This window comes from Echinops telfairi, unplaced genomic scaffold (genome assembly GCF_000313985.2).
Source record: "Echinops telfairi isolate 266 unplaced genomic scaffold, ASM31398v2 ScPeMD7_7424;HRSCAF=8462, whole genome shotgun sequence".
Lineage (NCBI taxonomy): Eukaryota > Metazoa > Chordata > Mammalia > Afrosoricida > Tenrecidae > Echinops > Echinops telfairi.
The window spans coordinates 95,303,797-95,326,985 of record NW_022111324.1 but is presented as its reverse complement, the minus strand read 5'-3'; the positions used below and the strand labels follow the sequence as shown (position 1 = coordinate 95,326,985).

At 41.3% G+C, this 23,189-nt stretch overlaps 1 protein-coding gene across 2 annotated transcripts in view; it reads right to left on the bottom strand.

Moving 5' to 3' along the window:
- HIVEP1 (HIVEP zinc finger 1) overlaps window positions 1–23,189 on the bottom strand; it is a 147,162-nt gene that overhangs the window by 4,520 nt on the left and 119,453 nt on the right. For both annotated transcript variants that reach the window (XM_045298068.1, XM_045298069.1), the window contains exons 4-6: window positions 21,298–21,431; window positions 20,295–20,470; window positions 16,308–16,409 (exon numbers count right to left, since the gene is read on the bottom strand). In XM_045298068.1, coding sequence (XP_045154003.1) covers window positions 16,308–16,409; window positions 20,295–20,470; window positions 21,298–21,431 — 412 coding nt within the window. The remainder of the gene's footprint in view (window positions 1–16,307; window positions 16,410–20,294; window positions 20,471–21,297; window positions 21,432–23,189) is intronic.

The following is a 23,189-nucleotide window of genomic DNA, read 5'->3' as shown; positions in this document are numbered from 1 at the left end:
GCACTGAGTGGACCCCTGAGGACTGCAGACAAGGAGGCAGTCAACATGCTTCTAGGCTCTAACACAAGAAACCATCCAGTGCTCCCAGAAAAGACCTGAGGCCCAGAGCTGGGGGAGATGGAACAGCAGTCACCCACTGGATCCACAGCCCCCAAAGCCTACCCGTATGTGGGGAGGCCAACACATCACCACTCTGAGGGTCTTGGTGAAGACGCACTGCAGGGAGGAGAAGGTAAAGGAGAAAAAGAATAAACAAACCTCTCTACGCCCGAGGGTCTGAAAGGATTGCCTGCAGAACCCAGCCCCCAAACTGGCACAATGGATCAGAGATGCAAGAGCACAGTGTGGGCCTAGGAGGGAGGCTGGCTCCCAAGACGGCGCCTCCTAACTTCACCTGAACAAGCGTTCAATATCAATAGCACTGTGAGGGGCAGGCAAAAATGACTACCCTCACAGAGATCTCCTCTGAGGCAGTGCACACAAAGGAACATCTAAAATGCAGACTCCAACAGACATGACTCTACTGACCTCCCCCATAACATCGGAAAGAGTGACATCAGACAGATGGGAAGGACACACACATGAAGACCACCAGAAAAGAAAGCAATGGGGGTGTGATGGGGAGCTTCATGCGTCTACCTGGCGGAGTGCTGTGGGTATTGTAGGGTCAATCCCAACACAGAAAGACCGACAGGACAGAGGAGAAATGCCCCACAGGGGTCCCCAGGCTGAAATCTTCCTAAAAGGACATCACAAGGCTTTTCTTCCAAGGAGTAGACTGATGGTTTTGAACCACCAATCTTTGGGTTAGTGTTAGAACACTGTGCCACCAGGACTCTTGGCTAAGCTCAAACCAACGGTTGATGCCCTCTCAGCAAGTCTGAAGGGCAGGAGAGAACTGCCCTGTGCCTTTCCCAGACCGTAACGCTGTACAGGAACAGAAAGGCTGGTCTTTCTCTGCTCTGCAATTATTCAAATGTTGCTGTGAAGGTAATTTGTAGAGGTGGTTAGATTCACGATCTGATCATTTAAGTAAAGGAAATTGTTTTTCATAATGTGAGGGGGCCTCAGTCAGTCTTTCACAAGCCCTTAAGGGCAAAACTAAAGTTTTCCTGAAGAAAAAAAAAAAATGCCCATTCAGTGCCATGTCAGCTGCTGCCCATGAGTTTCCAAGTGGCCCTATCAGTTCTTGACTTGTCCAATCAGCCCTCACACTCATGTGCATCAGTTTCTTTAAATGATTGATCTAGCCACATTTACCTACCTGTGTATCTGGCTAGACACAAGACATACTCATTATAGGACACTGATAGAACCTAGACTCAAAAGGAAAGGAAAGTTAAATTCATTCTGGCTTATTTTCAATTGCTTTAAAATTTTACTAATCTCTAGAACAAAAATAGAACAATGCATGGTCTAAACATCCGAGTTAAAGACTGACACAGACAAATTGATTGAAAAACAAGTCTCAAGTATATATTGTATAGAAATCCATTTCAAATACAGACACACAAATTGGTTAAAAAAAGTTTAAGGAAAGGAATACGATAAAAATATTGACCAAAATGTTGCCAAAGAAGCTAAATGACCATCACACTAAGTAGACATCACAATACAGAATACTATCAGGGACAAACAGGAATATCACAATGTGCACAGGGGTGGATCACCTCTCTTTGAGAGTTCTATTTTGTATGTAACTGAGGCAAAGTTTTAATATAACCGGACAACAACTAAGAGATGAAAAAACTTCTACAATCTTCTCTAATATGACAGAATACACAGATGCCCTCTTCAAAAGAGGAATAGAGTGAGAATCAGCAAGAAGATAGAGAAGACCTAAATATGCTATCAACTAGACTTTGTAGAATATTACAACCACTAATAGTGGAATGTACTTTTACATGATAACATGGAAAAATTCTCTGATTTGAGACTAAAATCTGAGCTATAAATCAAACCCCAACATATTTAAGTGACTAGAAGCTACACAAAGTATGTTTCTGGAGAATAAGAGAATTAAAACTAGAAATCAAGAACTAGAAGATAGCTGAAAAAAATTCCCCAAATATTTCACAATTAAATATATTTCTAAAAAAAAAACAACCCCCACAGGTCAGAGAGAAAGTACACATGAAAAGTAGAAATTCTTTTGAACTGAATGAAAATTGAAATATAACATTCAACATATGTAAGATGCTGCTAAATCTGTGGGTAAAGGGAAATATATGCCATTAAATACTTTATCAGAAAGATGAAAGTCTTAAGTCAGTAAGCGAAGGTCTGCTTTTAGCAACTAGGAAAAGAAGATCAAATTAAACCCAAGAAAGGAGGAGGAAGGAAACAACAAAGATGAAGCACAATCACTGAACTTAGGAGAGAAAACTGGGAAACAGACGCGGGCCTTTGACAACTACCCAGTATCCGCAGACACGGAATGGCCAGCAGGAGAATCTACAGAATACTCTACCTGTGTATCTGACAACGTAGAGCATATGAACCAGTTCCCTGAAAGATACAAAGGCCACACAGAAATAGACATACTTAAATTATACTCAGTGTTAAAAGCCCTTCCCAAACCCCCCAAGCCCACAAACTTCCAGGCCCAGATGATCTCACTGTTGAATTCTATGAAATATTAAAAATCAAAACCAGAAAACGACTACTAATCTGGCACAATTTCTTCAAGACAGTAGAAGAGAGGGATGCCATTCCCAACTCATGTATGAGACGTGCCTTACCTAGACAGAGAACGGATGAGAAAAGTACAGACTGACAGATCTCCTTCATGAACAAAAGACCCAAACGTCCATAAGATACGAGCAAACGGAATATATAAAAAATAACAATACCTCACAACCAAGTGGAATCCTCTAAGGAAGGCAAGGTTGCTTCAAAACCTTGAAACTTTGTCAATGTAATTCATTATATTAACAGACTGAGGGAAAAAGGCATCTGATCATGTCAAAAGATGGAAACTACACTTGAAATCTTCATCCTTCCTTCACTCATTCCGTTTTTACTCATAATCAAGGGCTTTTATTAGGGACGTACTAGGTGAGGACCAACTTGGAAATAACAGGGACAATTCTTCCATCAACACAGATTCATATAGGGTTAGTCCTTTGTGATGGATCATTTGCATAATATCCTCCAGGTTCATCTATTTTGTGGGATATTTTGCTGATTCATTGATATTCTTTACCACTGCATAGTAGTTAACTGTATGTATGTATGTACCACATTTTGTTTTATCCATTCATCTGCTGATGAACATTTAAGTTTTTGCATCTTTTTGCTATTGTTAATAATACTAAACATGGATATACAATGTCTATTTGTGCCATGGCTGGATAAACAATCATTCGTGATAAAACAATTTAACTCGGATCCAAAGAATGCTTCTTCACAGGAAAAAGAACATCTATGAAGAACTAGCGCTTACACCATGCTGACCTATGAAAGACGAAGTGATGGCTCCTCAGAGGTGCACCTAGGCAGGCAGCATGCCTTTTACCTCCTGTGCAACATTATATTCCAACTTCTAGTCAGTGCAACGACTAATCCTACGTAATCTCTGGTGTAAGGCAAAAGAAAAAACAAAAAGTATTCAGATGAGAAATAAAATAATAAAAGCACCTTTTATCGCAGATTATATGATTGTCTATGTAGAGTACTAAAAGAATCTACACAAATAAGCTGTTAAGACCAATAAAAGAAGTTGGCAAGTTCACTGGGTAGTCCCCATAAAAATTAATGTATAAAAGTCCATTGTATTTCTAAAACTAGCAATAAAGAATTGGAATTTAAAAACACCCAAAGAATGAGTTGTACTGTTATGTGCCCTTGCATTGATTCTGATAGGAACCCTGCAGGGCAGAATCGGACCATTCCCCTGGGCTTTCCAGGGACAAATCTCTCTGGGAGCAGATCACCAGGTCTTTTCTCCACTGAGTGGCCAGTGGGTTTGAACCACCAACCTTGTTTTTGGCAGCAGTCTGTAATCACACCACCAGTTCCTTCAAAAGTAGGATACAGGTATAAATCTAGGGAGCAAAGAGTGCAGGACTTGCATGCTCAAAAACCATAAAACACCGATGAAAGACACCAGAGATGAGAAGTAAAGCACAAGACAGAGTCAATTCAAAGTTCAATGCTGTTAAAACATAATTTTCCCTTATCTGGATCTATAAAATGAAAGGCCATTCCTGTTTCTTTTCAGGACAATGACAAGCTGATTCTAAAATTTCTATGGAAAAGGAAAAGAATTAGAATAGCAACACAATGGTGAAAAAAGTAGTTAGTTGAAGGGCTCACACTATCTAACTTCAAGTTTTTAAGATTTTCAGTCAAGACACAGTAATCAAGACAGCGTGCTGCAGGCCTAAGTACAGGTATATTAAATCAGAAAAGTGATTTGGGATAAAGTCACAAGATAGCTGAATTTTGAAAAATGCAATTCCAGGGAGAAATGATAGTCTTTTCAACAATCGGTGTTAGAGCAAATAGCTGCCCACAAACAAAAACGAAGAGCCTTGACACACAGACACATCTCATACAAAAGGACTCCTGAACACACCGACAGGTACTCGGTGAAGCCACAAAGAACGAAGACACTGAGATAATCCACGCGATCCTGGGTTAGAAAAAGGCTTACAGGACACCAAAAGCACAGTCCACAAAAAAACCACGTGATAAACTAAGGGTCCTTTTAAATAAAAAAACGTCTGCTCTGTGGAAAACATCATGAAAGTGAGCAGGAAGCCATTCCAGGGACTGGGAAAAACCATTTACAAATCTCATTTTGGAAAAGGAGTTCTATTCAGAAGATGAACATACCTTTCCAAATACAACAAACAGAAAAAAAGAGGAGCTGATACCAAGGGCTCAAATAGAAAGTAAATGTTCAGAAAATAATGATGGCAACATTTGTACAAATGTGCTTGAACATGTGATGTATGGATTGTGATAAGAGCTGTAAGAGAGCCAAATAAAATTAAAAAAAAAAGTGTAAGACTTGCCCTTTTCTCAGAGACTAAGCCAAATGAAAAATAGAATTCATTATTTTAAAGCAGCAAACCCACAATTCGCAAGTGTCAGAGCTGAGATTCAAACCCAGATCCAGCTGTCCCCTAACCTGTGTTCAAAAGTCCACAGCCAAATATTATAGTAAAAGACTGAACTGTAGAATGACACGAATTCAGAATGTCAACAATGAATGACAGCCAACAAGCCAACTTTATAGATGCATATGAGTTCTAAGTTCACTGGTACACAGACACAACAACATTTCACATAATTGGTATAATAAAATCAAAATCACGGCCATCAAGTTGATGGGCACTCATAGGGGCTCTCTAGGGCAGGGCTGAACTGCCTTTGTGAGCTTCTAACACTGTACTTGTTTAGTAGAGTAGAAAGCCCCACCTTTTTCGCTTGGAGGAACTGTGGTTTTGAACTGCTGACCTTGAAGGTTGTAGCCCAATATGTAACCAGGGCTCCTGGTGTGAAGAGTAGAACCACATAAAATGCAGACCCCAAGAACAGTTAAACTAATAAGTGAATCTTTTAATTTCATATTAACGATACTCTATAGCAGTTATGGAAGTTTATAGTTATAAATATTTAAAGTTTCTGTTAACATATACACCAGAAGATATCCTGGACCCATTTTCTGTGTATGTAATTTAATAAGAACAAGTTAAAAAGAATGCTATACACTTATACCAGGGTTGGTCAAAAAGTAGTCATATAAAAATCATAGTAAACAATTAGGCAAAACTATCAAAACGTGAAGCTATGTCTCTTGACATATCCTTCACATAGGCCTACACGTTTCTGTCGGTGATGTTTCCATCTCGCTAACCCTGCCTTGAAGAATTCTGTCATTATGTATGTCGAAATGGCAGTTCTGGCCCCAAAGGAGCAAATCATGTTCCTTTTCAAAGTTCTTTGACTTTTGGGAACAAAAAGAAGGCCGAAGGGGCAGGGTCTGGACTAGAGGGTGGATAAGGTAAGGTTTTCCGATGGAATTCCCATAGGTCCTGTGATCCTTAAAGAATGAGCGAGCGCATTGTCATGAAGCAGAGAAAGTCCTCGTTACAACTTTCTTGGTCTTATTCTCACCAATTCACTTTTCAATTTTCTTAAATATTCTTCCTAATGAGCTCCCATGATCAACCCATGTCCTTTGTGAAAATTGATCAAGATTACTCTTGAAATTAAAAAAAATAATAAGTTGTCATAACCTCCTGAGCTGACCTCTCTGCCTTGAATTTAACTGGTCCAGCACATCTCTTCAGAAATCAGTTTTGATTGGACTTTGCTCCCTGCATCAGATCGGTAAATCCAAAGCTTGTCTCAAATGATGATTTGTTCCTTAAAGTGTCTTCATTAACTTCAACCTTACTTCAAAGACTGAGGGAAGCATCAGCTCTTTGAGCTAGCTGATTCTGGAATGTTTTGGCACCCACTGAGCTTGCTCACACCAAGATACTCCCTTAAAGTCGAAAATGCCCATCACGAGGAGCTATTGTATCCATGGGGACCCTATGTAGCTTCTTCGTCAGTCGAGATTGAGAGGGTTCCCTGTCGGCTCATCTCTGAGCTCTTTCTGGCTTTCGCTAAAATGGATGACCTGTTTAACGTGGGCCAGCATTCCCATAAACTTGTTGCAAAGATTTGGGAAGATGTCCACTTTTTGTTGTTAAACATTTATTTACCTCAAAACCGTTTTTTAAGGGCACAAAAAAGTATCCTTTTTTTAAATTGGAAGGCACCGTAAGGAGACTTAAGGCAAGTGCGTTACAAGCGGGAACTTGTCTGCAGCCATCTACTGATTGCAGACGTGCTTAGAACACATTTTGTTTAGAATAAACCCGTGCATGTATGAATTGAAACCTGAGCGGCAACATTTTCACCTCCAGCCCTGGGCCTTTGTGTGTTTGTTTGTATGTGTGTTTTAAAGGGGGTGGTGCAGATAAAACAATATGGCTCCAATTTCATCGGATTTCACTTGGATCACATCACATTTCTGGCCAGGAGTGGGAAAGTCTGGAATGGGAAACAGACCAACAAGGTAGTTTCTGGGATCTTCCTTCCTTTTTCCTGGAAAGAACCTCAAGCCTCCAGCTTAGGGAGGACCGTGAGAGGGCCCCAGAGGGCCCGGGCTTACTTTCTGCAGTGCGTGTCCTTCTGCTGCAATAAGAGAATAAAGCTTCTCTTCCTACGTGAATTCATTGCGTCTGGACAGGCCTCCAGAGCAGAGCGCTGTCAAAGTTTGGAAACCTGTCAATGGACTCTGGTTGTTATGTATGTGAGACATTGCTGATATTCTGGAATCATACAAAAAAAATCAAATGAGTGGCCTTCTTTGAAAAATCAGCAGCAGCAAGCAAAATCCAGACGACAGCGCTCTCCATACTCCATAGAAGTCTGTTTTCCCCGTGGCCAAACAAAGTTCTACACGCACCACCGGAGTAATTCCTTTCAAGTTCTTTTCCAGTCCCACAGAAGGAAAAACACGGGTCGGCAATGCAGCAGTGTTTCCCCTCCCCCACCCCCAATAGTCATGTTTTGGTAAACGTCAGTCACTTGCCCTAAAGAGGCCCCTGAAACTTTCCGGTCAGGTGGATGAAGGGCAGCCTGCCCTGCCACGTTTCTGCCAGCGGCACCTGCTGGAAGAACAAATGTCATCCCAGGTGGCAGCGGCGGCAGCAGCACTGGAGCTGGTGGGGAGATTGCGGGGAGCGACTCCGCTGAGACATCAGTGCCCCTCTGTTCCGTTCTTTGGTGGTTGTGATTTGTTTCTGTTTTTCACTTAGGTTTAGAAACCCAACTCCAAATTCTCTGCCCGGCAGGGAGTCCACTTCGACTCACAGGGACCCCACAGCGACGCCATTTAACAGCTACGTAGACAACAGCAACCCGGAGAACATCTTTCTTTGAAGCATGCAGCTACTTTGGTAAAAATTTAAAAATATATATATTAACACAATGGGTCTGTTAACTTTGGGGAAGTAAACTAAGCAATTTCCATATCTAGGTAGTTCATTGATGAGGCAGATACTATTTTAACGATAAAGTCGAAGCTATAAGTTTCATATTTTGCATAGCATTTTTCACTCAAAAGAATGTGTTTTAATTAAGACTCCCAGTGAAAGTACTCTACAGGCTTATTCTGCCCATGGGTGCTAAGAGCACGAAAGAATTAAGAAGACCAAGTATCCTAATCCTGCATCCCATCGCATTCACATCAGAAACGTAAACACAATTTATTGTGCTTTAAAGATGACATAGCAAATTAATTTCCCCAATTATTCATACACAAATTGTTCTACGACATTAGTTGTGACCTCTACCATGTCCACGTGCTTCTTTTTCCTCCGTTTCCCGTCGCCTGTTTCCTACCTTCTTACCTTTGGTTTTGGACAAATGTTGCCCTATTGGGCTCAGCTAGTTGACTCTGCTGATGAGCTCATTCCTTGTGTCACTTTATAGCCTTATCTATTATGTGCCTGTAGGGTGGCCTCTGAGAGTAGCTTCCGTTTCAAATTAGTAGGCCATCTCAGGGCTACAGTCTGGGGGTGTTCCCCCAGTTTTTCAGACCCAGGTTAGTCTTTTTTGAACAATCATTTCTATTTGAATTGCTTTACTTTTTGTGTGTGTGTGCCTATTCTAGTGGGGACCTCCTGCTGTGATCCCGGTCAGAGCGGCTGCAATGGTAGCTGAGTGCCAGCTACTTCTCCTGGTCTCCGAGTCCTCCTATGGAGGTAGGGTCCTATGGATTCATTACTTCAAGTCATCAGTTCTATTCATCCGCCTTTACTCCAGGTGGGAAGACACCGAGACTTGCTTCTTAGATGGCTTTTTGCAGGTTTTTAAGAGCTCAGATGCTACCCACCAGACTTGGATGTAAAATACTACATTTACCGACTGTGTATTAGTCTGGGTAGACTAAAGAAACAAATCCATAGAAACTCTTATGTGCCTAAGAGAGAGTTTTATATAAAGGGATATTGTACATTAAGAAAGCATCCCAACCCAGTCCAATCCAAGCCCATAAGTTTGATATTAGCTCATATGTCCAATACCAATAGAGTCCTCTTCAGACTCACGAAACACATGCAAGGACACATGCAGGACAATCACAGGCCAGTGGGCAGAAAGTCTTTGGATCCAGTGGCATTGTAAAGCATCTCAGTGCTGGCAGGGGTCTCAACCTGGCTCCTACAGTTCCCAGGACACAGGGTCTATCAGCATAGTGCCATGTGCCTGGTCAGTAAAGCCTCTCCAAGGGAGTCAGCCAGATGACAGAATCCAACAGTCTCAAGCTCAAGTGATGTATAGACCAGCAGCATGGCGAAGCAGGTCGCGAAGGAACTTCAAGCTCTAGCAGCAGGATCCACGGGTTGGGTGTCCCACAAGCAGTGTACCTTGTAAGTTGAGGCAGAGAACTCACTAAGGCAGCCACACACTGATCACCAGAGAGCAAGAGACAGGCAGAACTTGCCTAGCCATTTATCTTTGCTCTCCAATCAAACTGCGACCTTATTAATCCCACATGTTCTTATTGGCCAGGTTGACACAATAAACCTACTTATCAGACTGTTTTGCTCATTGACCTAGGTGTCTCCTGAGACTGTGGTCCTAAGTCTTCAGAGCCCTGATCCTGACATCTAGGTAGGCTCAATAACTGTGTCCACATTTACCCAATGTAATATATAGTTTGATTTCTTGACTGCGGCTCTTTTGAGCATTAACTATAAATACAAGTAAAATGAAATCCTTGACAAGTTCAAGATTTCCTGCATTTATCATGATGTTTATTGGCTCAGTTGTAAGGAGGTTTTCCCCACCCCCCTTTTTCATATAGTTTCTTGGCCTATACTTCACATAGGACTTTTGTTTTATGATGAAAATATAGCCCATACTGAAGGCTCTGAGTGCTTCCAATGCTGTATTAGTTTGTTGAAACATCTCAAGTGGTATCCTATCAACGCCTGGAGCCTCAGGGTTCACCAGTAGCTTCGGTGCACCTTAGAGTTCCTCCTGCACCACGTTGGCTCTTGATCATATGATATCCCGTGAAATGGCTGAATTCCAGGCCATTGTTTGTGGTACAGTGAATGGCGGACCGGTGTATTCCTCCTTCCACTTTGTTGATGCTTCCTGAGCTTCATTCAATATTCTGCCCACACAGTCTTTCAGTAGCACAACTTGAAATTTAACGTTTGCCTTCCAGTTCTTTCAGTTTGAGAAAGGCAGCCCATGTTCCTCCCTTCTGGCTTTCTAACTCTAAATCTTTGCACATTTCATAACCTATGTCTTCTGGAGCTGTCTCTGAAATCTTCTGTTTGGCTCTCTACTTCTTCTTTGCTTTTAGCTACTCGAATTTAGGAAGATGTTTCAGGGTCTCTACTGACATCTACTCTGATCATTTTAATCATTTTTTGTTTCTTCATGTATGCTGACCGTGATGTCATCCCATAACTCATCTGGTCTTGGGCCTTAATGTTGCATGTGTCAAATCTAGTCTTTAGATGGTCTTAAGATCACACTTTTGTTCTTTTTTTTTTTTTAATCATTTTATTAGGGCCTCACATAACTCATCACAATCGATACACATATCAACTGTGTAAAGCGCATTTGTACATTCATTGCCCTCATCATTCTCAAAACATTTCCTCTCCACTTAAGCCCCCGGCATTAGGTCCTCATTTTCCCCCTCCCTCCCCACTCCCCACTCCCTCATGAGCCCTTGATAATTTATAAATTGTTATTTTGTCATATCTTGCCCTGTTCAACGTCTCCCTTCACCCACTTTTCGGCTGTCCATCCCCCAGGGAGGAGGTCACATATAGTTCCTTGTAATTACCTTCAACTTGAATTTGCACAGGATAAATTGATGGTCTCTTTGGCAATCAGTCCCTAGGCTGGCTCCTGATGGGCCACATTGAGAAAGAAGTACTGTATGATTAAACACACCCCTTTCCTTTCTTAAAGGAGTTCTGGTGCTGCTGATAGGTAAGTATTGGGCTGACAACTACAAAGTTGGCAGTTCAAATCCAGCAGCCACTCCACAGGAAAAAGATGAGGTTATCTTGTCCTATAAAGATTTAGAGCCTCAGAAACCCTTGATGGGGTCTTTGTGAGTCATCATTGAGTCAACGGAGTAGTTTTCCTTTCATGTTTTTGTCAGCAGCCATGGAACTGATTCTGACTTATGGCAGCTGTATGTGTAAAAGGCTGTGACTTTGGGGAACAGGTTGCTGGGCCTATCATCTGAGGTGTCTCTGGGTCCTTTCAAACTGGCAACCTTTTAGCTAGTCTTGGTGCTCCCAAGGTGCTCCTCCTTTTCTTTGTCATACCCTCGATCAGCCTTCAACAGGTAACTTGGACATCACTGATCCAAGTCTAGGCCCGGAACCCTACCCACTCTCTGCTCACCCAACATCACGGTCATGACCTGTGGGTCCCTGGGTGGCAGTGATGTGGTACACTGACCCGGTGCTGAGGAGCTAAGTAAACAAAGACCGAATCACAGAGATTATGCTTCTCTCCTCTGGAACAATGGGAAAATATAATTGATCTTTTAGCCTAGAGTGATCACTAATCATTACTGAGAATGACAAAGTGCAACCCCAGGAAACTCAAATCTTATTCTAGTTTCTGGTCAGATGACTAATAATAAATTAATAAGCAAATTCATCATTGCTTTTAACAATAACTCAATCAACCTTGACCCATTAACTTAAACAATAGTAACAAGTAAGGCACATCGACTTCATGGCTATGTGTTTAGTTGTGGAGTTTTATACCTACCACTTGATTTTAGGGAGGAAAGAGGGGAGAGGAATTTCAGGAAAAAAGTATGAGAAGAGGTGATTGGGCTGTAAATCTCACTGGGTACAGACCACTGCTTTGAATGAGAGAGCAATTCACAGGAAGGTTTTAAACAAAAGACTGACATAATTATAATAAGCCCCATCGGTCTGCTGGGCTGAAGACTGACTGCTGCCATCTATCCCAGAGTCACGTACTCATGAGAGTCACAATGAGACAGGGCCTAGTGCTGCACCACCTTCACAATCAAGGCGATGTTTGAGTCCCTTCTTGCAGCCACCATGTACATCCAGCTCAGCGTAGGGTAAAAGAAGCCACTGCAATCAATGCCGTAAATGGCAGCTTTGACCAGAGTGGCGTTGTCTATAACCAACAGATGAAAGGTTTTACTGGTGGAACGGAAGGGCAAAACAGAAAGGCAGGCAGGCATCAGGAGAGCCTCAAAGTTATGACTGAGGAACTGCAAGGACGTGGGAGACTGCAGAGAAGGCATATTCCTCGTGCGTCAGGGGCATATAAGGAGTTTGGCCTGTACATACCCATGTGGACAGGAGAGTAGTCACGTGGGCGTGCAAGTTGGAGTCCGGAAGCCAGTTGGGAGCTATCACCATATAGAGGGCATTTAGTCATGAAACAGGAGAGCTCCTGGGTGGGGAGACTGAGGGCAGAAAAAGAGAGGAAATCCCACAACCTTTCCCGAGGCACATCTCCGTTGCAGGGAGATGAGAAGGAACTGCGAAGGTGATAGAAAAAGAAGAGCTCCTATACTGTGGGCTAGGGTTCAACTCAAGGCGGTGTGTGCCCCAGATACACAGCACCGTATTTCTGCCTTCTGGGATTTCTTCCCGGTGAACACCGCAAGCTAAAGATCTGCTAAGTAAAACCTATCTCCAAGTGTCAGCAATTTAATGGAGGGAAGCAGCCTTTAAAAATAACAGGACCCAACATCAATATAGTCATCAAGAAAGCATTAAGGCAACAAACTATCACCCTTCAAATTTGCCTCAAAACATAAACGAGGACAACACTAACATGATGGAGGAGGTGGGGAAAGGGAAAGTTACTTCTAAAGGACAATTTAAAGTGGTACCAAGATGTAAACAAAATACAAACATAAACAAAAGGACCAATTATTCGCGTATGTTAAATAAACAGAGAGAAAAGGTTCTAGACAACAGTGTTTGCCTCTGGGAGGAGAGGGACTGGCACAGGGCCCCTTGTTTTACTTGAGTAAATCCTACCCAAAAAAGACCAAGGAAGGGAAAAAAGCACTAGGTTTAGGAAAAGGAGTCCAAGCAAATGTGGAAAACATGTTTATCATCAGTAACTGGAGATGGGTCCCTGAGCCATGAAACACAAATGTTTGAAACCTTTTTGTATTTAAAAATGTCTTAAAAACACCTTTAAAAAGAACCATAGTTTATTAATTTAAAACAAAAATTTTATATTTAAACCTATTTTCCAAGCCTGTAAAAGAGCAAATGAAATATAAATATATATGAGAAAGATTGGGCTTTCCACTCCTATAAAGTCTCAGAAACCAACGGGGTTGGTCACTATGAGTCGACATTGACTCAATGGCAGTTTGTTTTTCTTTCACATATATATGTATGTATACACACATGATACATACATATTGGCATTGCATGTCAATGAAGAACATTAGGTCTCTTGTTTGGCAAAATCCACCTGTATTTTATGCTATGTGATAAAAAAACCACAAAGAAACCTTTAATGGTTTAACTGAAAGACAAACAGGTGAAAACTGCTTAGAGGTTTATCAAAAGATTTAGTCTAACTAGGGAATTAGATTGTTGAATTTGAATTATAATCTAGCACCTGCTTCAAATGCTTCTGGAATGAGATGAGAAATACAGAAATACATGATAGATACGCAAGTCAATCAACGAAACAATGCTCGATAATTAGTGGAAAGTTAATTCTCCTACACTTACTTATGATGTTAAGTACTGACTTCCCTTTATAGAGCACTCTTAGATATTTTAGTTCATTTGAATAAGACTCAACTTCTCACAGAAGTTAAACATTTAAGAGCATATGTGAGTTGAATTCAAAAAGTCCATGGAAAAATCCGGTTTTCTTTTTATTCATTTTTCCATGAACATTGTATAACCCTCTTGTATTAGAATAAGGACAAGTTCTACATTTACACACTTGCAGACAATGTTTCAAATTAACCTTCAACTAGCTGACTCACTGGCTGCTGACCCCAGGATCAGCTGTTCAAACTCCGCAGCTGCTCCAAGGGGAAGCAGCAGCTTTTCCCTCTTGTAAGAGATCTAAGGTTGCTGAGTCGGGACTGACTCGGTAGCCTTTGTGTTTTTGGTGCCCTTTCTAACCAGCTGAGGGTCAAGCCCACCTTCTGTGCATCGAGACAGACCTGTCCTCCACTGGGTTTTCAATGGCTGATTCTTAGACATAGGTAGATAGCCAGGTCTGCTTCTTAGGTGCCTGTATGGACCGAAACCACCCGCTTAGCGTGGTTAAGCTAATAAGAGCTTAACTATCTGCACAGCATGGGGCCTCTGTGCTTTTTCTATTCAGTAGGTAACACATATTCTTGTTGAAACTGTTAGATGTTTTTCCTACTTCCCCCCCCCTTCTGAATTATTCAACAAAAGAATAAGGCTAAAATAGACTTTTTTTCACTTCAATTGTGATAGTAATGTTTTGTGCTATTACAGCAGAAAGAAATGGAATTGTTTAAAAGCTAATTACAATAAAATTTATAAAATACAATTCATAATTTCAAAAAACCAGCTGTTATTATGTTTCCAGGGCAAAAACACATCACTGGTAGTCTAAAGAGTTATGAGCTGGGCTACCAATCACATGGTCAGCAGTTTGGAGACAACGCCACTCCTTGGGAGAAAGATGAGCAATTCTGCTTCCACAAAGGCTTAGCAGGGGTCCTTAAACTTTTAAACAGGGGGCCAGTTCACTGTCCCTCAGACCGTTGGAGGGCCAGACTACAGTTTAAAAAAAAAACAACTATGAACAAATTCCTATGCACACTGGACGAGTCGGCTGCTAAGCAGGACAGGCAGGGGCGGCAAAAACACCCCATGGGCCGGATAAATGTCCTCAGTGGGCCACATGTGGCCTGCGGGCCGCATTATGAGGACCTTCTGGCTCACAGCCTCGGAAACCCACAGGGGCAGTTCTACCCTGTCCTCTAAGGCCACTGTGAGTCCAAATGGACTGAACAAAGCAACAGAAACACACAATAGGGTGACATACACCTTTAAGTCCTGCTACAGCTCTCCTCGGTATGAATCAAAGCATCACAGTCTTTATAAAGCAAAAATTAAACTACCAATTCTCCTGAATGTACTGTTGCTTTCCCTGCTATTAAGGAAATGCTTACTAGTCCTTTCTTTGGGCTTAAAATCCTGAATCCTATCAGTTGTACCACTTAAGACACTTCTCTTGTATCTTTCACAAGTAAATTCATGAAGATTCCTTCAGTGTATTTTCACGTGGGATTAAATGCAATGGATTTCTGACTTCTGTTATCAATGTTTCCAAGTCCGCTTTGGAGGTTTTTTTTGGAGTTTTTTCTTCATGAAAATACTGTACACCAAATAACACATAGAATGTAAACATTTAAATTAACTTTTAAAAAGGGAACCCTCACCCCTTTAAACACTCTCTTTTACATACCTATTCTCTGACTAGTCAGAACAAATAAATTGCCATCCCCCCTCCCCAAAGGAAAACTGGTTAGAGATAAATATCTTGATTTGTTCAGTTCATGTTGTTGAAAAATACCAAGTTAAGTTGCCCGTGATACAATTCAGACTCTCAATGAGCATGTCAGGCAAGCATGTAAATACAAAACAAAGTGAAAAAAGATCAAATACCATCAGGGAGGAAAATCTAACGTATTACAGGAGTTTGGGGAAGGGAAAAGTTGCCTCCAGCCACCGCTGAGGAAAGGGACCATCAGGTAAGGCTGCAGGGAGGCCAGGGACCAGAGCTAGCACTTTAGGAAAGGCAACCTGTGGACCAGAGGAGACTGGGAGCTAAATATGCAGGGGGAGCAAGGGGGGGGGACTAAAGGAATGTGGGAAGGGAAGAAATTCAGGCATCAAGGTAAGTGGAAGAATAACAACATGGGGTGTGAAGCCAAAAAGCAACCGTTACACAGGCTGTGAGCGGAGCCGAGTGATTCATCTGTTAGCTGCAGGTAAAGCGGAATTAAGGAAAGTTCTTGAGCAGGGGAGGACCAGGACCAGGGACCAGGCCTCAAAGATGGGGTAGGAAGGCATGCTAAAGATGGGAAACCTGATGAGGAGTCTCATGTACAGTAATGAGAACAAAAAGTAGGCAGCATCAGTGGCAATGGGATGAGGAGCATGGATGCCAACAAACAAACAAAACCACACACAAGAAACAGTTCACTGTAAACAGCACTTATGAAAAACAGAGTAAAGCCTTACCTGCTTCTTCCGTATCTTGTTCCTCTATTAAACCTACTGAGACGCCTAAATCCACACATTTCTTGCTATGTGCCTTGGACTTCATGTGTTTTGTCAGATTTCCTTAAGGGAAAAGAATGTTTACTAAGCTTACATAGTTAATTACTTCACTATTGCATGTCAGCACTGGCAAATACCATTCCTATTTCTAGCTTAAAAAGTAGAAAGACCACACTGCAGTTGCACAATTCCAGTGATTAAAATTCTCCCATAAGAATGTATTTTCTCTATGTTGTAATAACCTTACTATTTATTAATAATTTATCTTAAAAAATGCATACAAAGGTCCCCTTCACATTACCCCATAATCTGTAACTCATGGGGGTGGAATTCTCCACGGGTTCCACCACCGGCTCTCTCTCCAGGTAGTAGGTTTCCTTGCACGCTTTTTGATTTTTATTGTTTAAGTTTCTCGCTAATAGGTTTACTAGTGTTTCATGTATCCCGGGTTGCAAAAACATTATTGAAGAGTCCGTTTTTAATGCTTCTGTCTGGCACCTTAAACGTTTCAGACCACTGATTCTGGACAAGCTGGTTTTCATGGTCTAAGAGGCTTTGCTTTTTAGCAGATTAGCTTTTACTCACATGGCCCGATGTGACTGCTCAGGGGAGCCAGGCTTATTGTAGGGTCTCAAACTCCAACCCAAGACAGGTAAGACTTTGATTCTCATTCATTCTTTTGAAACAATTTCTGGCTATTGTTATAGTAAAAATGAAGTATTTCTGTGTGTCTGGAGTAGAAGAAAGAAGTCCCTGTGTTGATTTCAGTTCACCAGAGTGGCTGTCAGTCCTAGAATAGTGTCTCAAAGGTGTGCTTCTGCTGGGCAGTTGGGCGCCTCCTACTGGGCTAACTGGGAAACAACGGACCAGCTGTCCTTGTCATCTTGTGTCAGGGGCGTGCTCAGATTCTTCTGCGGATGCCAACAAGCTTGAGTGGACACTACGCATAAGGGCAAATTACTGTCTTTGGAAAACAAATGAATAAACCCAAATGCTCCGTTTGGTGGGCAGTGGGGAGCTAGTATTTCAGGATAAACTTTGAGAAGAGCTAAAATCTCTCTCAGTCAGTGGACCAAATTTTGGTCTTAGCAGTACTGAAGGAGCTTATAATACTGCCAGATTTATACAGCCTCAGCTCTAGAAAAATGCGCTTAGCTAGTGGAACTGGTCATGTTTGTATGACGCCGTCAACTATTAGCCAAGAACAGGCATGTTGGGCTAAAGGATATTGACATTTCAGTTTTTGTATGCTTCCAAATGTTTTAGTGAAAGGCTTGTCAAATGGCTTGGTCATCTTCCTAGGGCTGACACTTTCATTTGTAAATCCAAATGTCTTCAAATAGTAACCATACTAAGACCAAATTATAAGTTCCACTACTCCGTCTGTTTCCGAATGCTCTGTCTCCTAGCAGAGCGAGAGCAGCAGCGTGCTTTCTAAGAAGCTAATGAAAAACTATTACTAAAAGGACAATGGTAAAAATCGGGGACGTAGTTTTCAGTAGACACAGTCTCATACCCTGAGTTACTTATTGCAATTAACCGATATCCTAAATAATTTAGCACAAATAAAGTCACTTCCATTTTAAATTTGCAAAATACGCCCATCTTAAAAATATGAACATCCCCTAGCAATGCTATAAACTTAATGTGATAATTTAATAAACTTTTAGATAGATTTAATCAATATTTATCCAAATCCTATGAGTGGCATTCGATGGGTTTTGCTTCTGGATTCCTAGGGTTACATATAGAATCTAACTTTCTGAGTTATACATGGAATTGTGTTTGGCAGAGATGCCAGCTCCATGATTATTTTCTGCTGTCTGATCTTCCACACAGAACAGCACAACAAAGATCAATAAAAATTATTTTGAAAATAAACTTATAAACTAAGAGGACACAAGACAGCGTACGGAGGCTAAGCACTACCATAGAAGCATCCGTTTCTAGGGCGAGGCAACAATCTTTGGATAGCAGTATTTTTGCTGTCACTGCATCCTATTACTACATTCTCATTTTCTTCTGCTGATAGCCAGATAGACTCTTAAAAATCAGAATTGGATTGCCTAGGAAACAAAGTAGTTCTGCAAGGCAATATCTCCTGCCTACGTGGAAGTCGTCCATTTTTGTTCAACTACTTTTGTTTGAAGGTGCGCGGTCGCTGTTCTACACAGTCACAAACGGTGAAAGGAACTGACAGCCTTCAGGCTGAAGACAGGAAAACAGCGGAACATCAGTGTTTTCTGCACCTGTCTCTGTAGTGAAGATAGTCTCTGTTAAATAAGTGTTCATCACACAACCTGTGTGGACTATCTGCTACAACAAAAAACATAAGTGTCGAAATAAGAGCTGCGCCATACGACGTGAAATCTAACAGGAGCACTGCTCGTATGGGGGGTTGCTTATTGCTTGGCAGCTTGATAAATATCTATCTAAACTTTAATTTAATTTTGTTTTGAGCTAGTTCACTAACACTCATACTTAGTGGTGAACCATAGCACTTGGCCTTGCCGAGAAATCTCTGATTTCCTTTAGTTTCCTGTATTTAGGTTTTCTTTCCTTTCTTACCTTTATTTAGTAAATGCCCAGATTTCTTTTCCTATATTAAACCTTGATCTCCTTGTATTTACTGACATCCTGAATTTGGTCATCTTGTACTAATAATATAGGCACCCCAAAATGCTGCTGATTGCATACTGGTAATTAAGAGAAATATCTTAACTGGACCAATTTGGGGCCAGGGATATTGTTCTGAAATCTGTCTCTGGAAAGAGAGTCTATGTCACAACCAAGGAGCTACAAAATTAGCATCCCTCCTCAACTCCAAGTTATCTCTTGGAATTTTCTGGAAAGACTCAAGGTTATTTGAAGAATGACATTTCCCCACCCCCTTCATTCTTATCCCAGATACTATCATGGAGAACTAATTAGAAGCTTTTGTTATATAGCTCTTCAAATGCCAGTTTTAAAAAAAATCAATAAAATATTAAATTACTAGCCAAAAAATGTAGTGTGTTTTGCTTAATATTTGACCAAGCTTTAAGCAAAGACTGTGAAGACAACCAACAGAATTCTAAAAGAAGTGATGTATTAATCTAAAAGGGATATAAATTGCTTCTGTCAAAAAATGATGGACAGAAAACATTATTTTGTTGATAGTCCTTGAAGATGGATAATTTTCATGAGGAGGAGGACAGTACTTTGCTTATAGAGATTCTTATTCTTTCAATGGTAGTAAATGAAATTAAAACCTGGGTGAGAAACTGCTATGTGATCATCTATGAACTGAGCGGAGTGAGAAAGCAGGCATTTCTCAGAGTTACCATTATTTAGAACAGGCAACTTGTGGGACACAAATTACCAGTTAAATCAAAATATATCTTAAAAAAACACAGAGAGCACAAAATCCAGAGTTTTTCTGGAAATATTCTGATATCTTTATAACATAGTAAACTGAAGAAAAATTAGAAAAAAAGTAAAGCTGAAATTTAGTATTATCGGGGCTAAAAGATATCTCATGGGTCTAAAATGGCTCCACATGCCTAAAATTAGATAATAAAGCCCAAGTATAACCACTAAAAAAGCTTCCTATGGTGATTACTTTAAATTTTTAAACTTTTCGCCTCTAAATGAATTCATGTTTTATCACAAAACTTCCTTTTCCCTCCTTAGCCCCAACGTTCTGTTGAAAATGTATTAGTCATCATGTTATGCAACTGTAATTTGAGAAGTTAAAAAAAAGGGAGGGGGCAGTTGTTCCTTTTAAAATATTACAACTAAATCCCAAAAGTTCCGAAATAAATAAGGGTCTAGAAACAAAGACGACGACTACACAGCTGACAAGGCATAAATTATCAGTCTATTTAAACTGCAGTATCTTCGGTCAGATGATAACCAGAGTTGGGTTTCAGCTCTACAAACCAAAAGCAACGACTGTGCATTTCATACCTTTCGTCTTAAAGGAGAAGTTACAGTAAGTGCAGTGGTAGGGGCGGACATCGGTATGGGTTCGTATGTGTTTCTTTAACATACTAGGCTTCTTACAACGTATTCCACATTCTTCGCAAATGTACTTTCCTCTTCCCCTGCCTCGGACATAGACATAGTCTTCATTTGATTTATATCTGATTTAGCGGGGGAAAAAAAATTAAATTGGAGATTTAATAGTGGGGATTGGATGCTATGTTTTTAAGAAAATATTCGTGATTAAAAATTCAACCTTAAAAAAAGGACACAACTTTTTATATTCAGGTGATAAAGTTTTATGCATGTGTAATGGATTATCCCAGCTTTTCAAATCAACATTGACTATTCTATTAACTAATTTCAATGAACAAATGTTAATCAATGCTTTTTAAAATTTAAATATCGCCCTGTTTCTATATACTTGGTTTAAAAGTTTTCTTTATTATTAAGTTAAATTACAATACAACTATCAGTACTGACATATTTCGGAGCTTTACCATACCTAAAATCGGCATAACAAAATGCACAAAGGCATCAAATAGGCAAAGAATTCATTTCTCTCCAAAGAGATTGTTTCCGTCACTCCTTCCTATCAGTCACTCGGAAAACGGAGCTCTCCTCTGAGGTGCTCCCGAGGCCTGGCACTGTTCCCTAAGTCGTCATTGTTCTCTCCATCAAACAGAACTCTTCGACATACGGCTGACAGATACTGTGACCCATCATCGCAGTTACGCGTCGTCAACTTGATTTCCACTCCCAGGGATCTCGTGCAACAGAGTAGAACTGCCCCACAGGGAGTTCACGGAAGCCCACAGGTGCGCTACCAGGGCTCCGCACTTTGCCAGAAAAATTCTGTTTGACAAGTTGACAAACCTCGCAACATTTATGTAAAATTGGCACTGTTAAGTCTTCATTTACACGAAAGCAAATGTACATTTAAAAAGCCAGTTTAAATGTACATTTAAGAAGTAAAATTTGTACTTGCCCTCCATCAAATATTTTAATTCTTCGTGGTTCACTTTTGATTAAGGAATTTTCTTTATCTTGCTCACTGTTAATTTCAGAGGCATCTTTATTGCTGAATTCACCTACTGTGGACTTTTGATTACCTAATGCTCTCTGAAAGGAAAAAAACAAACAAACAGAGAAACTAATTTAATAAAACTGAAAACACAAACACGCTACTGTTTCATTGGAAATTAAACATGGCACGCACGGGGCCTGGCACACAAGGACTTGGCGAAACGCAGCTCACAGGACAGGTGTGACAGTCAGGCTTCATCTTTCCCTTCTGAAATGACTACCTGATCCACCCCGGAGCAAACCCATCAATCGGTGCCATCTTCAAATCCGCCCAGCCCCCCGGACTCCCTCCCGCCCTGGTACTCCAGCGTGTAAGAAGAGCTTCTTCAATCAACTAAGTACTCTTTCTCCTACACTGCTCCCCGTTGATTCTTTGGACAGCGGAAAGAGACAGGCGCCCTTTGGGGTAAAATAATGGTTCATAACCCTGAGAAACAGGATTAAAAATTTAAGCAGAAAACTCCATTTCCTACTTTATCCTGCTTCCTCGGTGAGTCTGGTATTGCGTCCCCACACCCCTTCATGGGAAATTGAACTATGGTTCTAAAAGAAACTTCGTTGCTACTGAGCCCACTGCAGCACAGAATGGTGCGCGCGCGGGGTTTCCAATCCCAGCCGGGCCTGGGGAAGCCCAAGGACAGCCAGGCCTGTCTTCTGAGGTGCTCCTAGGGGGCCTTGAAGCCCCCTCAGTAGTTGCATACTCAGCTATGTCCCCACCAGGGCCTCTGATCGAATCGAAGTCCCACACGCCTGTCACTCCAACAGCCAGGCCTCCTCAAAATCTCTGACTATGGATCTGATACCTACATCTCCGGGAAAAGGTAATGAACATTGGATTGATGAATAATATGTGCCTTTTCTATAGAAATAGTATACCTTACAGTGGTATACAATCCACACAGAGTACAACGCATTTTTCTTTTCATTCATCATTCCATTTAGCTCTTGCGGGTGGATTATATTCTGCTGAGGGCACCCTAGGGGTTATTACGGGCAAAAAGGCAAATGTTAACAGCAAAGGCTCAACTTCAAGTTCTCTGCTGAGTCCAACAAAAGACAGACCATTGCTGGTCAAGGGCTTCTTCTCTACATAACTCCTTCAAAAACATAAGAACATAGCCAAGTAGACAGCTATCTCATCCAGGCTCAGTAACAGGAAGCGGTGAGACTGTGCCCCCGCAGTAGGGCAAAAGGGGCTGTGTGGCCCAGAGCAGCAACCCCTGGGACCCACAGTCCTTACACAGACAGAAGTGAAGAAGACCTGACACTCGCTCCTCAGAAAGGAAGTGTGAAGAAGTGACAACACTGGTGCCAAAGAAGAAAGCAATGCAATCTTTCCTCTTCCTGACAAATAGATCAGTTCTTCCTACAGGTTGGGGTATATGTGCACACACCTTTCCACAACTTCATCCCTGTAACCGCTCTGTCTCACCTTCTTTTCAATATTAAAATCCTCTCTCCCTCTGGCTCAGTTTCTGACGATGCACTTTTCTGAGGAGCTTCTTGTTATCTGGCTTCTCGTGTCCCAACTTACAAGTGAGCTAAATGTCAAGATAATTAACATTTCCTTGGTTTCTCTATGCATGACTACTCTACGGCATTACATGTCATTCTCTTAGAAACATCTTTTCCTTTCACATCTTTTTTCCCACTAGAGTCACAGATACACATTGGACCTGGTCCTCCGTAGTCACCTACTCACAGACTCAAGTCTCCAGAGAGAGTAACTTGCTGCCATCGAGTCGTGACTCCTGCCCCCACTAGTGTCAGAGCAGAACTGGGCAGCAGAGGGAG